General features: G+C 47.5%; 1 protein-coding gene across 2 annotated transcripts; it reads left to right on the plus strand.

Annotated features, from left to right (window-relative positions):
* Positions 1-36: 36 nt before the first annotated feature.
* Positions 37-18,529, plus strand: Lamp1 (lysosomal associated membrane protein 1). Of its 2 annotated transcripts, XM_036166958.1 has the most exons (10): positions 49-306; positions 6,433-6,554; positions 8,759-8,978; positions 9,109-9,126; positions 9,416-9,574; positions 13,714-13,910; positions 15,889-16,008; positions 16,878-16,944; positions 17,028-17,198; positions 17,585-18,529. In XM_036166958.1, exons 1-10 carry the CDS (start codon positions 261-263, stop codon positions 17,722-17,724), a joined length of 1,260 nt encoding a protein of 419 aa, XP_036022851.1. In that variant the 5' UTR covers positions 49-260; the 3' UTR covers positions 17,725-18,529. The 2 variants fall into 2 exon arrangements, with proteins under 2 accessions (XP_036022852.1, XP_036022851.1); XM_036166959.1 differs by lacking the exon at positions 9,109-9,126 and having other exon boundaries at positions 37-306.
* Positions 18,530-19,805: the final 1,276 nt, after the last annotated feature.

Raw genomic sequence — 19,805 nt, forward strand, 5'->3', positions numbered from 1 at the left:
GCACGTGACCGAATCACATGCGGCGCGGAGGCTCCGGGAGATGTGGGGAGGAAGCGGCCGGCCCAGGGGCCGCTCTCGCGAGACCCTCGGCTCACGTGACCGGCGGGCGCGGCGCTGCTCACGTGACAGGCGCTGCCGGCCGCAGGGTCCTCTCGGTGCCGGCGCCGCAGCTGCCGGGTCTCTCGAGTCGGTGGACGCGCCCTCCCGCCGGCCCCGCCGCCCGCGCAACCGCCGCACCCCGGCCTCGGCTGCGTCGCGCCATGGCGGCCCCCGGCGCCCGGCGGCCGCTGCTCCTGTTGCTTCTGGGTGAGCCCGGGAGGGAGGGAAGGAGGGAGGGCCGGGCGGGGTCGGCGTCTCGGGACGGACGGGAAGGGGGCCCCCGGGCCGCGGGCGAGCGTCGAGTAGGCCTCGAGCCGACCGGCCGGCCGGCTCCGCAGTGGCGCTCGCCTTCCCGGAGCCCTTGCGGGCCTCAGGACGCAGATGCGGCTGTGGGAGCCCAGCCGGTGACCCCGAGACGCTCCGGGAGGAGCCGAGATGGTGGCACCCGGGCTCCCTTGTGAGAGGAATGGGTGCTGCCGCCTCTGGCCCCCTCCCTCGCCGCCGTACCCCAATAACGCGGAGGGTTTAGCTGCAGTGCCGGCCTCTGCAGGACCCGAGAGAGGTGGCTGGCGAGAGTTCACCGGGGCCACATGCTCACGATGTCCCGAGCACCTCTTAAGACCCATCGGACCCCCAGATTCTGTGACCGTGACTTTGTGGCATCTGGTTTCCCTCGTATGAGATGAACTCTTGGATCTAGGAGTGAAGAGAGGTGCACTTATTCGGCGGTCTCAAACCTTGCTAAGGGACCTGTGACCCTTCACGGTTCAGTAGTTGTAACTAGAACAGGAATTGCGGAAACAAGTTCTGTCGTGTCGGAATGACTTTATTAGAAGAGCTCACAGGGCTTGGAAGTAGCTCAGCAATACAATAACATTACTTATGGGCCTGGAGTTAAATCTCCAGCACAGCCAAAACTATGTAAAACCCGTAGGCTGTTTATACTTTCTCTTTTCTTTACTCTTAAAAATAGGATCTCAACCTTGGAGAACATACTGGCCTGAAATCCACTGGTATTCCCCTGCCTTCCAAGTGCTGGGATTAAAGCCGTGGGACACTACGCCAGGCCTCATTTCATGTTTTTAAAACTAGCCTCTGGCTGGTGTGGTGCAATCGGGAAGCAGAAGGATCTCTTTTTAACAGGCCAGTTGGGTCTTGATAATGTGTTCCAGGACAGCCAGGACTAGAACACTGCCTTCCGCTAAATAAATAAATAAGCACTCGATGAATAAAACTAACCAGTGGTGGCTCACACTTGTTAGACTTGAGAGGCTGAGGCAGGGGAATTTCGAATTGAAGGTCAGCCTGGGTTAGGTAGCGAAATCCTTTTACTAAATAAAGTGGAGAGAAAAATCTTGACAATAATTGAGTACTGTATACTATATGCCCCAGCTTTCACAAAAGAACTTTAACAACTTTGATTTAGGTCTTACTTAACTATTTATTTCAATTTCATAACTTCAGAAATAATTTTTTCTTTAGATAAATTCTAACTTTGGGATTATTGATGTTCCTACAGTAATTGCTAACTCCGAGCTGCCGTTGTGTTTAAGTTCTTAATAGAAAGCAGACTAGTATGAACTGAAACTAGTGTGTATGGTTGCCTAATGGGACTACTGTTCGTTTTTTGGGACTGACCCCATGACCTTCCCCTTTCTGGATGAGCTCTGTCAGTCTAGAAGTATTAGATCTGTTTTTTGCTAATTAATGTTACCCTGGATCATGGGATCTTGAATTCCTCACTAGATTGGTGATAAAACCGTTCTGTGGTTGTATGACTTTGAATAGGTATTCTGTTAGACCCAACTTAGACATTGTTATCTTGACCTGGCCTTTTAACTATGCACATGTAGACTGTAGCATCTGGCACCTGTACTGGGAATAGCCTGTCTCTTGCTCACTTAAGAGCTCCAGCCTCCTGTCCTGACACATTGGAGTGCATGGTGCTTTCATGAAGGCATGTCCAGCTGTATAGCAGTGGTCTGGAGCTGGTCCTAAGCAAATGCAGCTTTCTAGAAAGGGACACATGTCCCTTTCTCCCACAGCAGCTTGCATAGCATGTTCCAGCCTTGTGGAAGCAGAGGGAGGACCCTCCCTCTAGAGATGGTAGTTCAGTGTGTGCAGTGGAACTTTGGTCTTTGAAGTGTTCAAAGATGATTTATGTGTCCCTAGATAAGAAGAAACAGGATTTAAAAGAATCAAGCCAAGATAAGTTAGGGTGTGGTTGGTTGGTGACAGGGGCCTCACTATGGATATGGATGTAACCCAGGGTAGTTTCCAATATACTCCCTCACCGAGAGCTGGAGAAGCAGCATGGTCAGCAGGCCATGCACCAAAGAAACAAAAACTGAACCACTCACTTGCTGTGACCTTGAAGCAACTTAGTGTCTCTGGACCTCTCCATCTCAATCATTGTAGTGGCAGGCAGCCTTTTAGGGCTGTCATAGTGACCTGATGGAAACATGCTTTGAAAAGTGCCTGTCACAGAGTGAATGTGTCATAGGTAGTTGTTAAGCAGATCTTCATGGTGGCAACATACTTAAGTTCCAGGACATCCTGGGCAAAGAAGGAAGCAAGGGAGCCCCCAGATCAAGAGTGACCAGGTAGCAAGGCTTTTCGATGAAATGGCGAGCTGCTGAGAGTGCTGTCAGCCAGCCTTGGGGCCCTGTTCTTCCTGTCTCACTTGTGTAATCTCAGGGTGGTTAGGTGGCTGCTCCTGGCCCAAGGTCACGTAGCTAGTAACTGAAGAGCTTCTGACTTGAGCATGTGTGCTTCCCACTGCCTTACTAGTTGCAGGGAAGGGAATTTCCTGTAGTATAGTGTTGTGAAAGAATTAGCCAGCATTGCCCTTTGACCCCTGGAGAAGTGGGAAATGAGCAAGTTGTCCATTAGTAGGCAGGTTGGGTCCCTGACAGCTGTTCCTGTCCCAGGCCCAGGATTGCCATAGACATTGTAAGGGGGGGGGGGGGCTCTTTTTGTTAAAAGATTTAAGTTTTGCACGCCTTTAAAAATTTTTTTTTAAAGATTTGCTTTAGATGTCTGAGTGTTTTTCCTGCATGTATGTGCCTAGTGCTTGTGGCAATCAGAAGATGGCATTGGATCTCCTGGAACTGGAATTATAGATGGTTTGGATGGTTGTGAGCCACCATGTGGGTGCTGAGAAACCCAGGTCTTCTGCAACAACAGGTGCTCTAAATCACTAAGCTGTCCCCTTAGCCCCCATTTTATTTAAATATTTTAGCTTTTTCTTTTTATTTTATGCTTATGAGTGTTTGCCTGCTTATGTCTGTGCATCATGTATATGCAGTGCTCATAGAGGCTGGAAGAGAGTATCAGATCTTGTGGTTCTGGAATCCTTGTGAACTGACAAGTTGTTGCTGGGATCTGAATCTGGGTCCTCTGAAAGAGCATCCAGTGCTCTTAGCTGCTGAGCTGTCTCTCCAGTCCCCGGGTCATGTCGTCGTCCCCCCCTTTATTTTTTTTAGGTAGTAGAACTAAAGACAGTTTATTAAGAAAGAGAAAAACACACCAGAGATGGGAGCAACTGGGGACCGAGGAGAGTCATGTTCTCAAAAGCTACAGAGTCCATTTTAAATTATAGTAATACTTGGTTTTCCTTTGAATATGCATGTTTACTAGTTTGGGGGAAGGATGTTGACAAATTACGAGGGTGACAAGAAAACGCATGAAAAAACAGCCTGGTTAAAGCTGGGCTGTGTGCTCCCATGGGGGTATCAGTTGTGTTGGTGAGTGTGACCTCAAAGCCTTCTGCTAAGGACATCTCCAGGCAAGGAAGCCTTAGGCCTGCAATAGTGACCTTTCCTGCCATTGGTCAGGCTACAGATTTGGGAATTTTTTTGGTTTTGGTTTTTGGTCTTTTTGTTTTTAAGATATTTTATCTTATGTATATGTGAGGGCTGTTCACAGAGGCCAGAAGATGTTGGACTCCGTGGAACTAGAGTTACAGAAAAGTGTAAGCACCTGATGTGGGTGTTGGGGCTCAAACTTGGGTCTTCTGGAAGAACAGCAAGTACTCTTGACCACTGAGCCATCTCTCTGACCCCTGGTTTCAGTTGTTCCTCTATAACAGGGACTTGGTATGTAGCCATGGGCTGGCCTAGAACTTGGTAGGTAAACCAGGCTGGCCAAATACTGGTGTGATCTGTCTTTGCCTATCTAGTTCTGGAATTATGCATGGATGCCACCATACTGGCTAGTTGTTTGTTTGTTTGTTTGTTTGTTTGTTTTTCAAGACAGAGTTTCTCTGTGTAGTTTTGGAGTCTGTCTTGGAACTTGCTTTGTAGACGAGGCTGGTCTCAAACTCACAGAGATCCGCCTCCCAAGCGCCACCACCACCCAGCAATATACTGGCTAGTTTTATGCCAACTTGACACAAGCAAGCATCATCTGAGATAAGAGAGCCTCAGTTTAGAGAAGGCCTCCATAAGATGGGGCTGTGGACAAGCCTATAGGTCATTTTTTTAATTAGTGATTGATAGAGGAGGGTCCAGCCCATTGTAGGTGGTGCCACCCTTGAGCTGGTGGTGCTGGGTTCTATAAGAAAGCAGACTGAGCAAGCCATGGGAAGCAAGTCAGTAACCACCATGGCCTCTGTATCAGCTCCTGCCTCCAGGTTCCTGTCCTGCTTGAGTACCTGTCCTGACTCCCTTCAGTAATGAATAGTGATGGAAGTGTAAGCCAAATAAATCCTTTCCCAAGCTGCTTTTGGTTATGGTGTTTTTATCACAGCTTATAGTAACCCTAACCAAGACAACCATGTATTTTTTAAATGTTTATTTTTATGTATGTGCCTGAGAGAGTTTATGTGTATCTCTTGTCCTTGGAGGTCAGAAGAGAGCATTGGAGCTTCCAGTTAGGCTCTTGGGTTTGGATAGTAGTTTCTAAAATTCTTACTTCTTTCAAAGTTGCAGGAGTGAAATAAATTGGGTTCATTGAAGTCCATTTGTTTTTTCAGGAAGTAAGATTTTTCTATTGGTGGTTGTTCGTTTGTTCTTAGGATGGAGTCTTGCCATGGTTCCCTCTTGGGCTTTGAATTTACTATGTAGAACATCCTAGCCTGGGGCTTGTGCTCCTGCCTCACCCCCAAGTGATGTGTCCTTGGAAGAGGAGTGCACGTAAACTTGTAGCCGCAGAGACAGGCCACAGCATGCCACCTGCTGCTGGACAGGGGTGGCTGATAAGCCTGTGGAGTCGTGTGGCAAGAGTACCTGGCTTTGTCTGTAATGGTAATGAAACGTACTAGTGGTCCTCTGCTGCTGCTGGGGGCATGGGGGAGGAAGACAGGGTCTTACTGACCCAGAATTCATTCTGTAGCCCAGGCTGACCTCAAATTCACAGAAATCTGCCTGTCTCCTGAGTGCTGAGAATACAGGTGTGCACCACCATGCCCAGCTAAAAGCACTGCTTTTCTGACATGCTGCTGGGCATCTTGATTAGGATCATGGGTTGTTTATTAGTTTGTGGATGGGTCTCTGCACTGCACTGCAGGTGGCAGGCTGGTGATCCTCTTGCCTCAGCTTCCCCAGTGCTAGGATTACAGGTGTGAGGCTTACTAGCTTGCTGTATTTATTTGTTTGTTTAAACAGCCAGAGAGGAAATGTCCTGCAAAGACTATTTACTGAGAAACTTCAGTGCTTCCATAAGTCCTTGAACCTCCACAAATAGAGCAGCCCTCACTTGTATGGATTGAGGATGTGCCCAGTGACCCTCAGCCATGAGCTGGTGGAGTCCATGTACTGTGTCTGAGCTCATGACTTCTTTTGCCACACCCCTCCCTGGTCTGAGAGGTAAAAACTAGCCCAGGCTGGGCGGTGATGGCACATGCCTTTAATCCCAGCAGAGCCAGGTGGATCTCTGTGAGTTCGAGGCCAGCCTGGGCTTCCAGGAAAGGCGCAAAGCTACACAGGGAAACCCTGTCTCACAAAAAACAAAAACTAGCCCAACTGTAACTACTAGTTACAGATTCTCCCTTGGGTTTCTGCAGTAGGCTGATGCTTGGCTTGAGGTGTACCTTTCAGGCCCCATCACATCTTAGTTAGATCCTCTGAGGGACATATGCCTAGGGTAAAGTACCCTGATAACTGCACTCAGGAGCTGTAGGCGGGGCTGGCAAATTGATGGGACAGCCTAGAAGATGGCAGTTTTCTTAGGGGATCCAGGGTTGAGGGATTAGGATTAGGACACGAGCCTATAATCCACTTGTCTGGTTCAGTGTTTATGAAACACCGTGAATCTTAATGAAAGTTACAGAAAACAGGAATAACAGTTGTACTTTGAAGTAGGTATGTGATTGTTTCCTTTTCCTGGAAGCAGCAGGCCTTGCCCACGGTGCCTCAGCATTGTTTGTGGTGAAAGACAGCAATGGTACAGCTTGTATAATGGCCAACTTCTCTGCCTTCTTCCGGACCGCCTACGAAACTGAACATGGTTCTCAGGTAGGAGACACCAGCACTTGTAGGACTCGGAAAAATTATCGTACCTCAGTCTGCCCTTCTCACTGGGGCGTAGGGCTTCTAGGTCCATAGGTGATCTGCTGGTGTCTGCTGCAAACTGCAGCCATAGCAGACCATTTGCATTCTGCTTCCAGTGTGGAGTGATCACAGTCTGGATTTCATCGTGGTTGTTGACAGACACCTTGTAGGAACTTGTGGTAGTCAGCACATTGGCCAAATGCTTCCTGGGTACCACTTAGTTTTCTCACATTCTTCAAGGTCCACAGACAGCTGGAGTTTTGATCTTCTTCAGACAGTCCCTGTATCCCAAGAGATGGGTCTAAGCGGTGGCTTGACACGCAAATGCGATAGACTGCCTTCCTTTGGGGAAGATGTTCTTAGTGGGCTGAACCTGGTGTTACACACACAATCTGAGCACTCAGAAGGAGGCAGAGGCAGGCAAACCTTCCTCCCCCCCCCCCTCCTCCCATCAAGACAAAGAAGACAAAGGTTTCTTTCTGTGTAGTGCTAGCTGTCCTGGAACTCCCATCTGTAGACCAGGCTGGCCTTGAACTCACAGAGATCCACCAGCCTGGTCTACCAAGCTGAGAGTTCTGGGCCAGTCAGGACCACACAGTGAGATCCTGTCTCAACAAATAAACAAAAAGATGTTCTCAGTGGTTACATTAAAACAAGTTTGTGTTTATACAGATGAGTACAAACTTTATATAGTTCTTAGATTGCTAGCAGATGAGTAACCTATATTTAAAATGTCTTTTTAATTACCTGCTTGTGGGCATTTCACACACTCATTATATGCTATTACTCTTTTAAATGCATCATGGATCATGAGATACACCACACCTGTAATCCTACTACTTCTGTTTTGTAAATGAGTGTTTGCCTACATATATGTCAGTGCAGCATAGGACATGTGTGCAGTATCCATGAAGGCCAGAAGAGGGCATTAGAGCCCCTGGGACTGGAGTTCAAGATAGTTGTGAGCCACCATGTGGATGCTGGGAATTTAATCCAGGTGCTTTGGAAGAGCAGCCAGTGTTGTTAACTACTGAACAGTCACTCTAGCCTCTCTAGTTTACTTTTTACATTTACATGTGTGTACATGTGTGTGTGCATGTACACTTTGTGAGCAGTCTGCAACAGTGTATCAATAGAAGCTAGAGGACACCTTGAGAAAATTGTCTTCTACCATGTGGGCCCTGGTATTGAACTTAGGTTATTGGGCCTGATGGCAGGTGTATTTACCCACTGAAGTATTTTACCCTCCTCAGCTTTTGACTTCTCTTATGTGGTTTTGGGGTCTGGGATTGGTGAGGGTGTATAGGTTGGTTGGTTGGTTGGTTGGTTTGTGAGTGACAGAGTCTCTCATACCCCATTGTGACCTGAATCCCTGATCCTCTAGCTCCCAACTCCCAAGTACTGGGATTACAGGCTTGCCCCATCTGACTTGGGGTGTGCAGTACTGGAGAATGAGCCTAGGGCTTCTTGCATGCTGGACAGATGCTCTACCAGCCCCTCTTCATCTCTCACCCCAGGAAACAGTCTTTAAAGAGATAGTTTTGTTCCAAAAAAAAGTAGTAGCATCAAATTAGATTCTTTACTTTCAAGGTAATTTTGACTTTGGTTCTGTTATAAGTGGATATGTTTATGTTGTGGTTTATTGCACAGTACTGGCTGGCCTCAAACTCCCCATCTTCCTGTCTCAGCCTCCTGAGTATTAGAATTAAGCTGGGCACACAATGAATGAGAAGCAGATTTAACTATGATTACTAAATCAGTTCTCTCACTTGATTCATTTGTCAGCCTATTTCTGTTAGTAGTGACACTGTAGTAAACTTTTTATTGGTTATGTTAAAACTGAATAAATACTTTATAAAACACTATTCCTATAGAACACATACCTACCACGGTCTGTTAGTATTTCAGAATACTCAGGAATGTTTGGAGGTTCCTAGTGCACAGGGGATGGAAATGTTGACCACCCCAATTCAAGTCATATGCGTTGTTTGCATGTATTGAATTATACTGTATCCCAACAATTTGTACAAATACTGTACCAAGTAAAGTCTTTGTAAGTGACTACTTTAACATTGAAGGTTAAGCTTTTATCAGTCTACGTATAGTCCCTCTTGTCTCTTAGCAGTGTACATTCTCACGGAGTTATGTCCGAATTGTATTTGTTCCAGAACGCTACCTTTTCCCTGCCACCCTCTGCAGAAGTACTGAACAGTAACAGTTCTTGTGGTAGTGAAAATGCTTCTGAACCCAGCCTCACGATTGCTTTTGGAAGCGGATATTCACTGATGCTCAGCTTCACAAGAAATGCAACACGTTACCGTGTCCAGCACATGCATTTTACTTACAACTTGTCAGACACACAATATTTCACCAATGCCAGCACCAAGGGTAAGTAAGACCTCTGGGACAAAATGCAAAACCGAAGGGAAGGGTGGAGAACACTAACCTTTCCAAGAGCCACATGAGGGTCTGTTAGGTCTGCCTGCCTTTCTTAATGATGACTTCCTTTTTCTTGTAGATGCTGGCCAGAGGCTAAGTATGTTTTCTCTGCTACTTCAGGCTTTTTCACTCCCCACTGTGTGGCGACTGCATGCTGGCTTGCTGCAGATGGCATGGATTCCCCTTCCTCTTCTCCACCTTCCTCCCTCAGTCAGCCACTGAGATTTACAGCTTGCCTGCCCTGAGGTTTTTCTTTTAAACTAGTAAAACCCTTCTTAAAGGTTCAAAAGAAAAGAATACAAGATGATGATAAATAAGTCAATTTCAACTGAGTACTGCAAACAGTTAAAAATTGCATTTTGTTTTGTTTGTTGATTTGGATACAGGGATCCACTCTGTGGACTCCATAACTGACATCAAGGCAGACATCAACAAAACATACCGATGTTTGAGTGCTGTCCAGATCCACATGGGCAATGTGACTGTCACACTCCACGATGCCACTATCCAGGCCTACCTGTCAAATAACAACTTCAGCAAGGAAGGTAAGGTGCTGGGCTGAGGGCTGCAGGTGACACCCTGCACAGTGGAATGAGACGGCACCACTGTCTGTTAGCCCTTCTGCTATTATGAGATGGTAACTTTTGATGATGAGAGTGGGCACGTTCGGATTAAGAGAGTAGAAAATTGATTAAAACAAGTTGGTCTCAGTCATTTATGAGATGCAGAAGAGTGATCTTGTGGACATTGAGGGATGTGGTTAGGGGTTCAGACTCCCAAAATACTCTACCTGCAAGCCAGTTTCCTCAAACCAGCTCAGACAAGCTCTAGGGTTGGCTTTACCTGTCTGAGGGAGGTGTGACCTCTGGCCTGTACCTGTTGACCAAATTAGTGGGCCCTAATGCCCCTTTGCCCCAAATCCAATCAGTCAGCTCTGAAATTGTCCATGGAAAGGTGAGGACATGTGATTTGTCCCAGACTTACCTGGCCTTGACAGTCTTCCAAAACCCTGGACCTGCCCTGCTTGGTTTTCCTTCTCAGGCTTCCTCAGCAGTCCTCATGGAAGACTGGTGATTGCTGGAGAGAGCTACCTCAGGCTGTCTCTCAGTGTTCTCAGTTGAAGGTCAAGGGATGTGGCATATATTTTCTCAGCAGGTGGCACACTAGTGCAGGCCCTGTTCTTCCACCTAAAGTTGAAAAAGAAAGTATTCCATTGCATATGGAGCTGACTGAGAAGGTCAGTGTCTAGAAGCATAGCCTTGCTGTGACATGGTCAGCCCCTTTTTTTGTTTTGTTGAGACAGGATCTCTCTGTTATGTAACTCTGATTGTCCTGGAACTCACTCTGTAGACCAGACTGGCCTCAAAATTAGAGATTCACCTCCCTCTGCCTTCCAAGTACTGGGATTAAGGCATGTGCTACTGTGCCTGGCAACATAGCCACTTGGATTAGTTACAGATGTTCATGTGCTGACTTAAGTGAAGCCTAGTTGTGATAGAACCCCAGTCTGAAATATGTACAGTCGTGTTACAAATAGTACTGGGTTGTTTGATTTTTAGGGGTTTTTCCTTTTTTTTTTTAATTTTTATTTATTTCATTTTTTATCTTTTTTTTTTTTTTTTGCCAGAGCTGAGGACCAAACCCAGGGACTTGCGCTTGCTGGGCAAGTGCTCTACCACTGAGCTAAATCCCCAACTCTGGGTTTTTCCTTTTTTTAAAAAGTAGTTTTTATTTGGGCAGTGGTGGCGCACACCTTTAATCCCAGCACTTGGGAGGCAGAATCAGGCAGATCTCTGTGAGTTAGAGGCCAGCCTGATCTACAGAGAGAGATCCAGGAAATGCAGGAAATGCGCAAAGCTACACAGAGAAACCCTGTCTCAAAAAAACCAAAAAAAGAAAAAAAAAATAGTTTTTATTTTATGTGCATGTGTTTTGCCTACATGTATATCTGTCTGCCCCATGTACATGCTTGGTGTCCAAGATGGCCAAAAGAGGGCATTAGATCATCTGGAACTGTAGTTATAGACGCTTATGAGCCACCCAGTGGGTACTGGGAATTAAACCTGGGTCTTCTGGAAGAACAACAGATGCTCTTAACCTACTGATCCATCTCTTCAGACTACAGATGTGCTTTTCTGTTTCCTGATCCAGTGACAATGGTGTTCTTGATAGAACAGAGGGTAAAAGATACCCCCCATACAACACATACAAGCCAGATATAATTAGGAGAAATAGGGTGGTTCTGAAAGATGCTGACTGGGGTCAAGTCCTTCTACCAACCTCGCTGCAACTATTCTTCCAAACAAAACTATGGGTATTACAGCAATGGCCCCTTTCCATAGATGTGTGTAGTCTTGCTACCATTGTGTGGTTAGTGACAGAGGCCAGAGTCAAACATGTCCTTTGACTACCTACCATGCAGTTATTTTCAAACCAACTGGAGCTCTGTCTACTTGGAGGTGAAGAGAGGCAGGTGGTGGCCTTTCTAAGAGGTGCTATCCTCTGAAGTGCCTCCACAGGCAGCTTGTGATGAATTAGGTAGAGTGACAGAAATTGGGAGCAGTGAGTACCTGCAGTGCCAAAGCTCCAGGTTATCCAGCTGTAGGCTAATATTCTGTCTGGAGAACCTGCTCAATTGTTTGGGGTGCAAATGTGGTTTAGTTTTTCTTTTTGAAAAATAATCCTTTTGTGTGTTTGAGTACCTGTATGCATGTAGGGGAATGTCAGAGTTCAACCCTCGGGAGTCAGTTCTGTTCTTCTGTATGGGCTCCAGAGCTCTCCTTCAAGGCGTTAAGCCTGCACATGCCTCTCTACCTAATGAGCCTGAGAAATATGTTTTTATAGTCTTGGTCTGCTTTTATGGTTTACTAATAATTGTTATTTAACATAAATGTATTAAATCTGTGAGTGTGTACACGTGTATTGTTTGTAAGTAGCATGGGGTGCCTTGACAAGGACGGGCAGACACACCTCATGCATCGTTCCTTCTGTTAACTGTAAAGGGTCAGATCAAAATCCTCATAGGCACTTGACAAACCTTACTTGAAAGGAAATAAAATGGGGCTGGAAAGATGGTGCAGCAGTTAGAACATTGGCAGCTCTTCCAGAGGACTTCGGTTTGAACCACAAGCATCCAGGTAACTTGCCAACTGTCTTAACTCAAGTTCTAGGGGATCCAGTGCCCTCCTCGGGCCTCGCTGAGCACCAGGCATTCATATACATGCAGCCAAACACTTTGCTTTTGATTTCTCTGTGTAGCCCTGGCTATCCTGGAACTCACTCTGTAGATCCACCTGCCTCTGTCTCCTGAGTGCTGCAATTGAAGGTGTGCATCACCACTGTCCAGCTTCAGGCAAAACACTTAAATACATAAAATAAAATGATTTTTAGAGAAGTAAAGCACCAGCTAGAGTAGGTGGAGCTGGCTTTCTTGTCAACTTTTTTGTGAAAAAACAGATACTTTCTCTGCCAAAGATGTTTAGTCGGGCAGAGGGTTCTCAACCTGTAGTGGACTGTGGGTATGCTGCTACAGGCCTGAGAATAGCCATACCAAGGCCTCACCAGATTTATGGTGCAGAGTGACATCTGTTAGGCACTGGGATTCCCAGTTCACCAGCAGACTCCTATTTATCCCTTTTGTTGATGTTGTTGGGGGGGTGTTCTCTTAACTGAGTGTGTGTGAGTGAGAGTCTGTACACGAATATGGGTGCCTGTAGAGGCCAGTGATATTGGGTCCTCTGGAGGTGTAGGTTAAGGCAGTTGTGGGGGCCTAACCTGGGTACTGGAAACAGTATGTGCTCTTACACTGAACCATCTCTAACCCTGTTGATTCAGGGCTCTTTTGTTGTCATCATTGCGGTTTTTTGGTTTTTTTGTTTGTTTGTTTTTAAGTTATGTGTACGTCTCTGGATATGGGCACATACTTGAGGAGGCCAGAAGTGTGGATCTTCCTTGGAGCTGTGGGAGACTGTAGTAAGCTGCTTAACTTAGGTGCTGGGAATTTAACTGAGGTTCACAGTACACACTCTTAACCATCAAGCCCATTTCTACAGCCCGAGTATTCATATCTTAATTCTGAAGGTTTGTTAGGTGAAACTTAAACATTCGAGAGGATCCTTCCATGGCCTTGAAAAGTTAGAAATAACAAGCAACCTGTAAAAATAGACCTTCCCTTCCTTCCCCTCCCCTTCTTTCCAGGCTCTTGCACACCCTTGCTAGTAGTACTAGGCTGTAGTTAGTCGATGTGTTCTTATATATGACAGGCCTGGCCAGGGCCTGACTGTCAAGAGCCCCTGTCTTGTTTCTAGCACAGTGCCTTCCTGTGATGACAACTCAATGTGAACACTTGAATTTATGCTACTTTTGTGTATATGATATGACCTAGACATCATTCCCTATGGTAGGGTGAGGCTTTCTCTTGGCCTCCTAGTAGAGGATTTCTGTGCCTACATGCCCACTGAGAAGGCAGGCTAAGATGGAAGAATATGTGTCCTTTGGGGGCAGGGTGCTGACAGGTGCGCTAGGGTGCTCTGGGTCCTCTCTCTGCTGTCCATGTACCTGACAGTTGTGGGGTGTGGAGTGTCCTGCAGAGTTCAGAAGTGGTGCTTCCAGTTCGGACATGCACTCCAGCATCTGGGGTAGTCAGAAGCAAGCTGGACCTTGAACTTCTTTCCTGTCCCTGCAGAGACACGCTGCACACAGGATGGACCTTCTCCAACCACTGGGCCGCCCAGCCCCTCACCGCCGCCCAGCCCCTCGCCACCACTTGTGCCCACAAACCCCACTGTGACTAAATACAATGTGACTGGTGAAAACGGAACCTGCCTGCTTGCCTCTATGGCACTGCAGATGAACATCACCTACTTCAAGAAGGACAACATGGTAGGGAGGAATGGGGGTTTGATTTATTCATGAAGTAATCTGGTACTGCAGGTTGTTGCTTAATATACCTTCTGTTGTGCAGAACAAGAGGCAGTGCTGATCTGAGCCCCACGTGCTCTTTGTCCACTGCTCTGAGTTGAGCTGCATTTGTCTGAGTGGGCTATGGCACACCATCTGCCCACAGAAGCCTCTGATGCTAACTAGGCATCTCACAGAAGTGCCTTGATCCTAGTTAGCATTACATTTTCCATTGAATGGTTGAACCAGGCCAAGGGTGGATGTATGCACCTGTAGTCTTAGCTATTTAGAAAGGACACCTGAGGGAGAAGGACCTGCTGAGGCCTTGAGGCTGGAGAAGCTAGGAAAAGCACCAGGTCTGTTTTAGTCAGTGTTCTCTAGGGAACTAGAACTTAGAGAAAGAATATGTATCTGTAAGCCATTCTAATAAATCCCCTGGATATATATGTGTACATGTGTATACTAGGTATTTATATTTTAGATAGGTAGATAGTCTTAGGGTTTCTATTGCTGTGAAGAGACACCATAACCAGAAATTCTTTTAAAGGAAAACATTTAATTGGGGCTGGCTCCCAGTTCAGAGGTTTAGTCCATAATCACCATGGAGGGAAACATGGCAGCATGCAGGCAAACATGGTGCTGGAGAGGTAGCTGAGAATTCTACATCTGTGTGTATCAGGAAGAGAGCCGCTAGGCCTGCCTTGAGCTTCTGAAATCTCAAAGCCCCCTAGTGACACACCTCCTCCAACAAGGCCACACCTCCTAATAGTGCCGCTCTTTGTGGGCCTGTGGAGGTCATTTTCATTCAAACTACCACAACGTGTGTGTGTGTGTGTGTGTGTGTGTGTGTGTGTGTGTGTGTGTGTGTGTGTGTGCGCGCCCACGCACACACTCTGATTTATTGGAATGGCTTACAGGCTTAGTCCTGCTAGCCCAACAATGGCTGTCTACCAGTGCAAGGTCCAAGAATCCAGTAGCTGTTCAGTGCACCAGGCTGGATGTCTCAGCTGGTCTTCTGGATACACCAGAATCCCAAAGAAGTAGGCTCTAATGCCAGTGGGGGCACGGACATGCTAGCAAGAGCAAGCAGGCAAGCAGGCAGAGTGTGAGCTTCCACTTTCACAAAAGGTGTGACCAGATTAAGGTGGGTCTTCCCACCTTAAATGATACAGAGATTAAAGGTCTGTCCTCCCAGGGGAGGAAAGATTGTAGGAGCCAGAGGGGTCAAGGACACCACAAGAAAACCCACAGAACGAATTATCTGGGCTCCTAGGGGCTTGCAGAGACTGAATGGACAATCAGGGAGCCTGCGTGGGTCTGAACTAGGACCTCTGCATATATGTTAGGGTTATGTAGCTTGCTTGGTCTTCCTGTGAGTCAGGGTCTCTCTCTGACTCTTTATACCTGCTTTTAGTAGGATCCTTTTCTTCCCACTGGGTTGCTTCATCCAGCCTTAATATGAGGGCGGGTGCCTAGTCTTACTGCAACTTGATAGGCCATGTTTGGTTGATATCCCTAGGAGGCCTGCCTCTTTCTGAAGGGAAATAGAGGAAGAGTGGATGGGGGCAGGGAGGGGAAACTGTAGTCAGGATGTAATATACGAGAAAATAATAGATAAATAAATAAATAAGCTTTAGGTGGGTCTTCCCACTTCAAATGATTAAGGGAAAAAAAAAATCCCTCACAAGTATACCCGACCTCTTGGGTTTTAGTTATTCTAGGGGTAATCAAGTTGACACCAAGAATAGCCATCATAAGGTCCAGTCCAAGCCTCTGGTGCAAGGCAGCATTCTGAATAGTACACCGTTTGGGACCCCAGAAACCGGCACAAGTGTGGTTAACAGTTCTCCTGACTTGTTAGAGTGGGCGTGTTTACTTCATTAGCCATTCGTGGTGGTGTCTTGTGTTTTGAGAGGGTCACCAGAGCCTGGAGTGATGACTCCTTTGCTTTTCTTGTCAGACTGTGACCAGAGCATTCAACATCAGTCCAAATGACACAGCTCATGGGACCTGCAGTCTCCATGTGGTGACCCTGAGAGTGGAGAACAAGAACAGTGTCCTGGAACTCAAGTTTGGGATGGTGAGGCTCTGCTCTATCTCATCACGTGGAACATGCTCGCTAGGCTCCTCTTGTGTACCTTGTTCATGCCCTTGGTGTGGCGGCAGTCAGGAGTGCAGGCTGGTGTGAGCTTCAGTGACTGAGGGGAAGAGTCCAGTACTCCCTCAGGAAGATGTCTCCCTCTTTTCTGCCCACTCTGCATGGTAGGGCTTCTAAGTCTCCATCCTCACTTCTCACCAACAAGTACCCACTGGTGTTTTAGTCTGCACATATTTGGGGAAGACCTGTTGTGAGTCGGGAAATGGGGGTGGATTTCTGTAGTGCTGGGTAATAATGTATATGCCCAAAGCCTCTGCATGTCTCCCAGCCAACATAAATATTTTAATATGGCACACAAATGAGCTCATTAATAGTAATTTCTTGTAATAGATTTTAACTTTGTTGTACTATTCAAAAGATTTTTTTAATAGCATGGTTTCTGTTTCAATTTTAGTGGATAAACTGGTCCTAACAGAGGTCTGAGAGGAGTTGAGCATATTGATGTATGTTTCATAATCCAAATACTGAGAGATGCAGATGGGGGCATGGGTTCAAGACTTCACTGGTCTACATAGTGACACCCTGTATAAAAGAAAAAAGTCTGGAGCTGGGCGGTTGTGGCGCACGCCTTTAATGCCAGCTCTTGGGAGGCAGAGGCAGGTGGATCTCTGTAACATTGAGGACAGCCTGGGCTACATAGAGGAGCCCTGTCTAGAAAAACTTTAAAAAAAAAAGTCTGGAATGCGCTAGCCGAAATGTATGCTTTGTTTTTGTGCTACAAATGTAGAAGTCCTATGGCCAGATGACACCAACCTGTGCTGTAGGTAACTGATGGTTGTCTTTTCTTTCAGAATGCCAGTTCTAGCCTGTTTTTCCTACAAGAAGTCCAGTTGAACATGACTCTTCCCGATGCCACAGGTGAGATTCGCTTCCTCCTTCCTGTGGTTCCTGTCCTCGTCCAGTGTAGCCTGCGGTTGAGCAGACTTGTTCTCATATTGCAGAGCCCACGTTCACCGCCTCCAACCATTCGCTGAGAGCTCTTCAGGCCACGCTCGGGAACTCCTACAAGTGCAACACTGAAGAGCACATCTACGTCAGCAAGGCGTTTTCCCTTAATGTCTTCAGTGTCCAGGTCCAGGCTTTCAAGGTGGAAAGTGACAGGTTTGGGTCTGGTAAGTAGCATCCGTAGAAACGTGGCAGCAGACGCATCTTCCATCTTATTGTGGAACCAGGATGTTAGGGCAGGGAGTCCTTTTTCTCCACAGCGAGCTTTCCCTTTCTCTTGCCTTGTGAGGAAGAAACTGCAGTCCCAGGCAAGGATGCCGAGAGTGAGGGAAGCCATTGAGGAGGGAAAGTGGTCTCTAGGGCGTTTCCTGTCTCGAGGGACCGGTGTCTAGGGGACAGCACAGCTGCCCGCTCATTCTAATGTGGGTGGAGTGTGCCTGGGATTTTCCCAGCTGGATAGAGAGCATCAGGTCTGCAGGCTTCCTGAGGTCCCCTGGGGAACAAGTAGGTGGGAGGGTGACCCTGGAGAGTACACCGGCTGTCTTTGTCGCAGTGGAAGAGTGTGTGCAGGATGGCAACAACATGCTGATCCCCATTGCCGTTGGCGGAGCCCTGGCAGGGCTGGTCCTCATCGTCCTCATCGCCTACCTCATCGGCAGGAAGAGGAGTCACGCTGGCTACCAGACCATCTAGCCTGGGGCGGGGCGGGGGCGCAGACGCACAGGGGCCTGTTCTTATGTCCCCCAGCTTAGATAGGTGTGGAAGGGAGGGAGGCACACTTGCTGGCAAACTGTTTTCAAATCTGCTTTATAAATGTGAAGTTCATCTTGCAACATTTACTATGCACAGAGGAATAACTATTGAGATGACGGTGTTAATTTTGCTAACTGGGTTAAATATTTTGCTAACTGGTTAATGTTAATGTTACCAAAGTAGAGCTCTAAGAAAGAGAACAAGAAGCCTTTTCAGAATTGCACGGGCTCCCCCATTTGACTTGTTAAGATTTGGTGTTTGGTTTCTTCATTCTTTTACTCAGATTTAAGCCTTACAAAGGGAATCTCTGGTCCGGACACTTGGGCCTGGTGAGGGCGGCTGATCGTTAGGCTGCACACTGTAGATGCTAGAAGGGAAGAAGAGCAGGGAAGCCCTGCCGTAGAGGCATGCACAGGGTCAACCTCTGGACACTTGGCTTGGGCTGCCTGGCCTGGGGGCCGGAGTCTGGCATCTGGCTGGGGCACAACACCAGTGTTTCTGTGCTCTGCCATCCATGAGCTGGCACTTTTCTAAATAGAAAATGGCATTATTTTTATTTACTTTTTGTAAAGTGATCTCCAGTCTTCTGTTGGCGGTCAGGGTGGCCCTGTTCTGCACTGTGTACAATAGTAGATTCACACTGCTGACCTGCCCTGCGGCGGAGGTGGGTTGTACACTGAGGACCAGCTCACGTAATGCATTGCCTGTAACGATGCTAATAAAAAGTCTCCTTCTTTTGTCTGTCTGGCCTGTGTGCTTCTGTGACCCACTGGACAGTCTTAGGAGTGTTGCTGATGGTGTTTAGGAATGGGGGGGAGGGGTAAATTGTGCTGCTCATGTGCTTAGGTTTGAGACACTGTCGGGATAGCCAGCCTCTGTTTAGCTCTTGAGAAAACTAAATGTTACTTGTCGTGGTTCTAAATGCTAAGTGGTTTGTTGTTTTGAGGCAGATTCCATGTAGCTCAGGCTGGCCTTGAACTTTCTGTGTATCAGAGTGCTTTAAGCTTATCCTGCTTCCCAGTGCTGGGATAAGAAGCATGTACTCCCCATGCCTACCTTTTAGGTGAGTCTTAATTAGTGATAATATGGCCATATGATTAGAGTCTCCAGGTGAGCCACACCTGTGTCATAAGAACCACATACACATCAAACATGGGGTGAGCTAAAGAGGCCAGCGCTGTTTCCTTGAAGCTCTGGAGCAGACCAGGCTGTGCCAGAGTAGGCAGCTCACCCATCTGCAGTGTCCTCTGCTCCCAGGTGGGATCTGTAAGGACTTGGGAAACCTCTCCAGTGACCACAGCAGCTGTATGCATGATGTGAGAGCTCGTCATCCTAACGTACCCCACCCTCATCTTGGGGGTGCAAGAGACAGTACAGGAGCCCTTAGAAGCAGCATGTGCCTCTGACTTCTGAAGCCAACCCTGGAACCTGAGCTTCCTGCTCTGTCACCACAGGGGCCTTTGGGGACAGGGAATATATCCCTCCAGGGATACTCTGTTGGGGTTGCTGGCAGGGCTGCAGGGTTTACCTTCCCAGTCTGAAGAGAACAGGAGCAGCCTGAAGTCAGCCCTTTGAAAGGCTCTCTGCACACTCAGACTGAGCACAGGAGCCCTCCCTATGTGACTGGATTCCAGCTGCTCCCTAGGGCCTGGCCAGCACTCTTCCTGGCTGGTGAGGCCTCCCTCCAGCTAGACATTGGAGGGACGGAGTGTGCGAGGGAAAAACATGCACAGTAGTATCAGGTACAGCTCTGAGCCCATCCACTCCTGGATGGAGTAAGTCCATCATGCTTCAGGGGATCTGGGGCCATTCAGCTGTCATGCTTCCTGCAAGACAAGGGGCTCCATGCTTGTTTGCTACTGATGACAGCTGCCATTGATTAAGACATCCAGCTTCATGAACAGCCTGTCCCCAGGGCGGGTTAGCCATGGCCTGCTAGTCTGTGCTGGCTCTGTGGGACATTAAGGTGGGTGTTTTGGAAGGCCAGCCTGCTGAAGAGCCTGTCCGTTGCGTGATGGACA

The sequence above is a fragment of the Onychomys torridus genome, chromosome 17 (assembly GCF_903995425.1).
Source record: "Onychomys torridus chromosome 17, mOncTor1.1, whole genome shotgun sequence".
Classification (NCBI taxonomy): Eukaryota; Metazoa; Chordata; class Mammalia; order Rodentia; family Cricetidae; genus Onychomys; species Onychomys torridus.

What these genes read in the sequence shown, in the direction of transcription:
- Lamp1 (XM_036166958.1), top strand. Translation starts at nt 261, where the DNA reads ATGGCGGCCCCCGGCGCCCGGCGGCCGCTGCTCCTGTTGCTTCTGG. An exon ending in GCTGCTCCTGTTGCTTCTGG is followed by an intron (nt 307 to 6,432) that starts GTGAGCCCGGGA and finishes TCCTGGAAGCAG; the next exon opens with CAGGCCTTGCCCACGGTGCC. An exon ending in AAGTGACAGGTTTGGGTCTG is followed by an intron (nt 17,199 to 17,584) that starts GTAAGTAGCATC and finishes TCTTTGTCGCAG; the next exon opens with TGGAAGAGTGTGTGCAGGAT.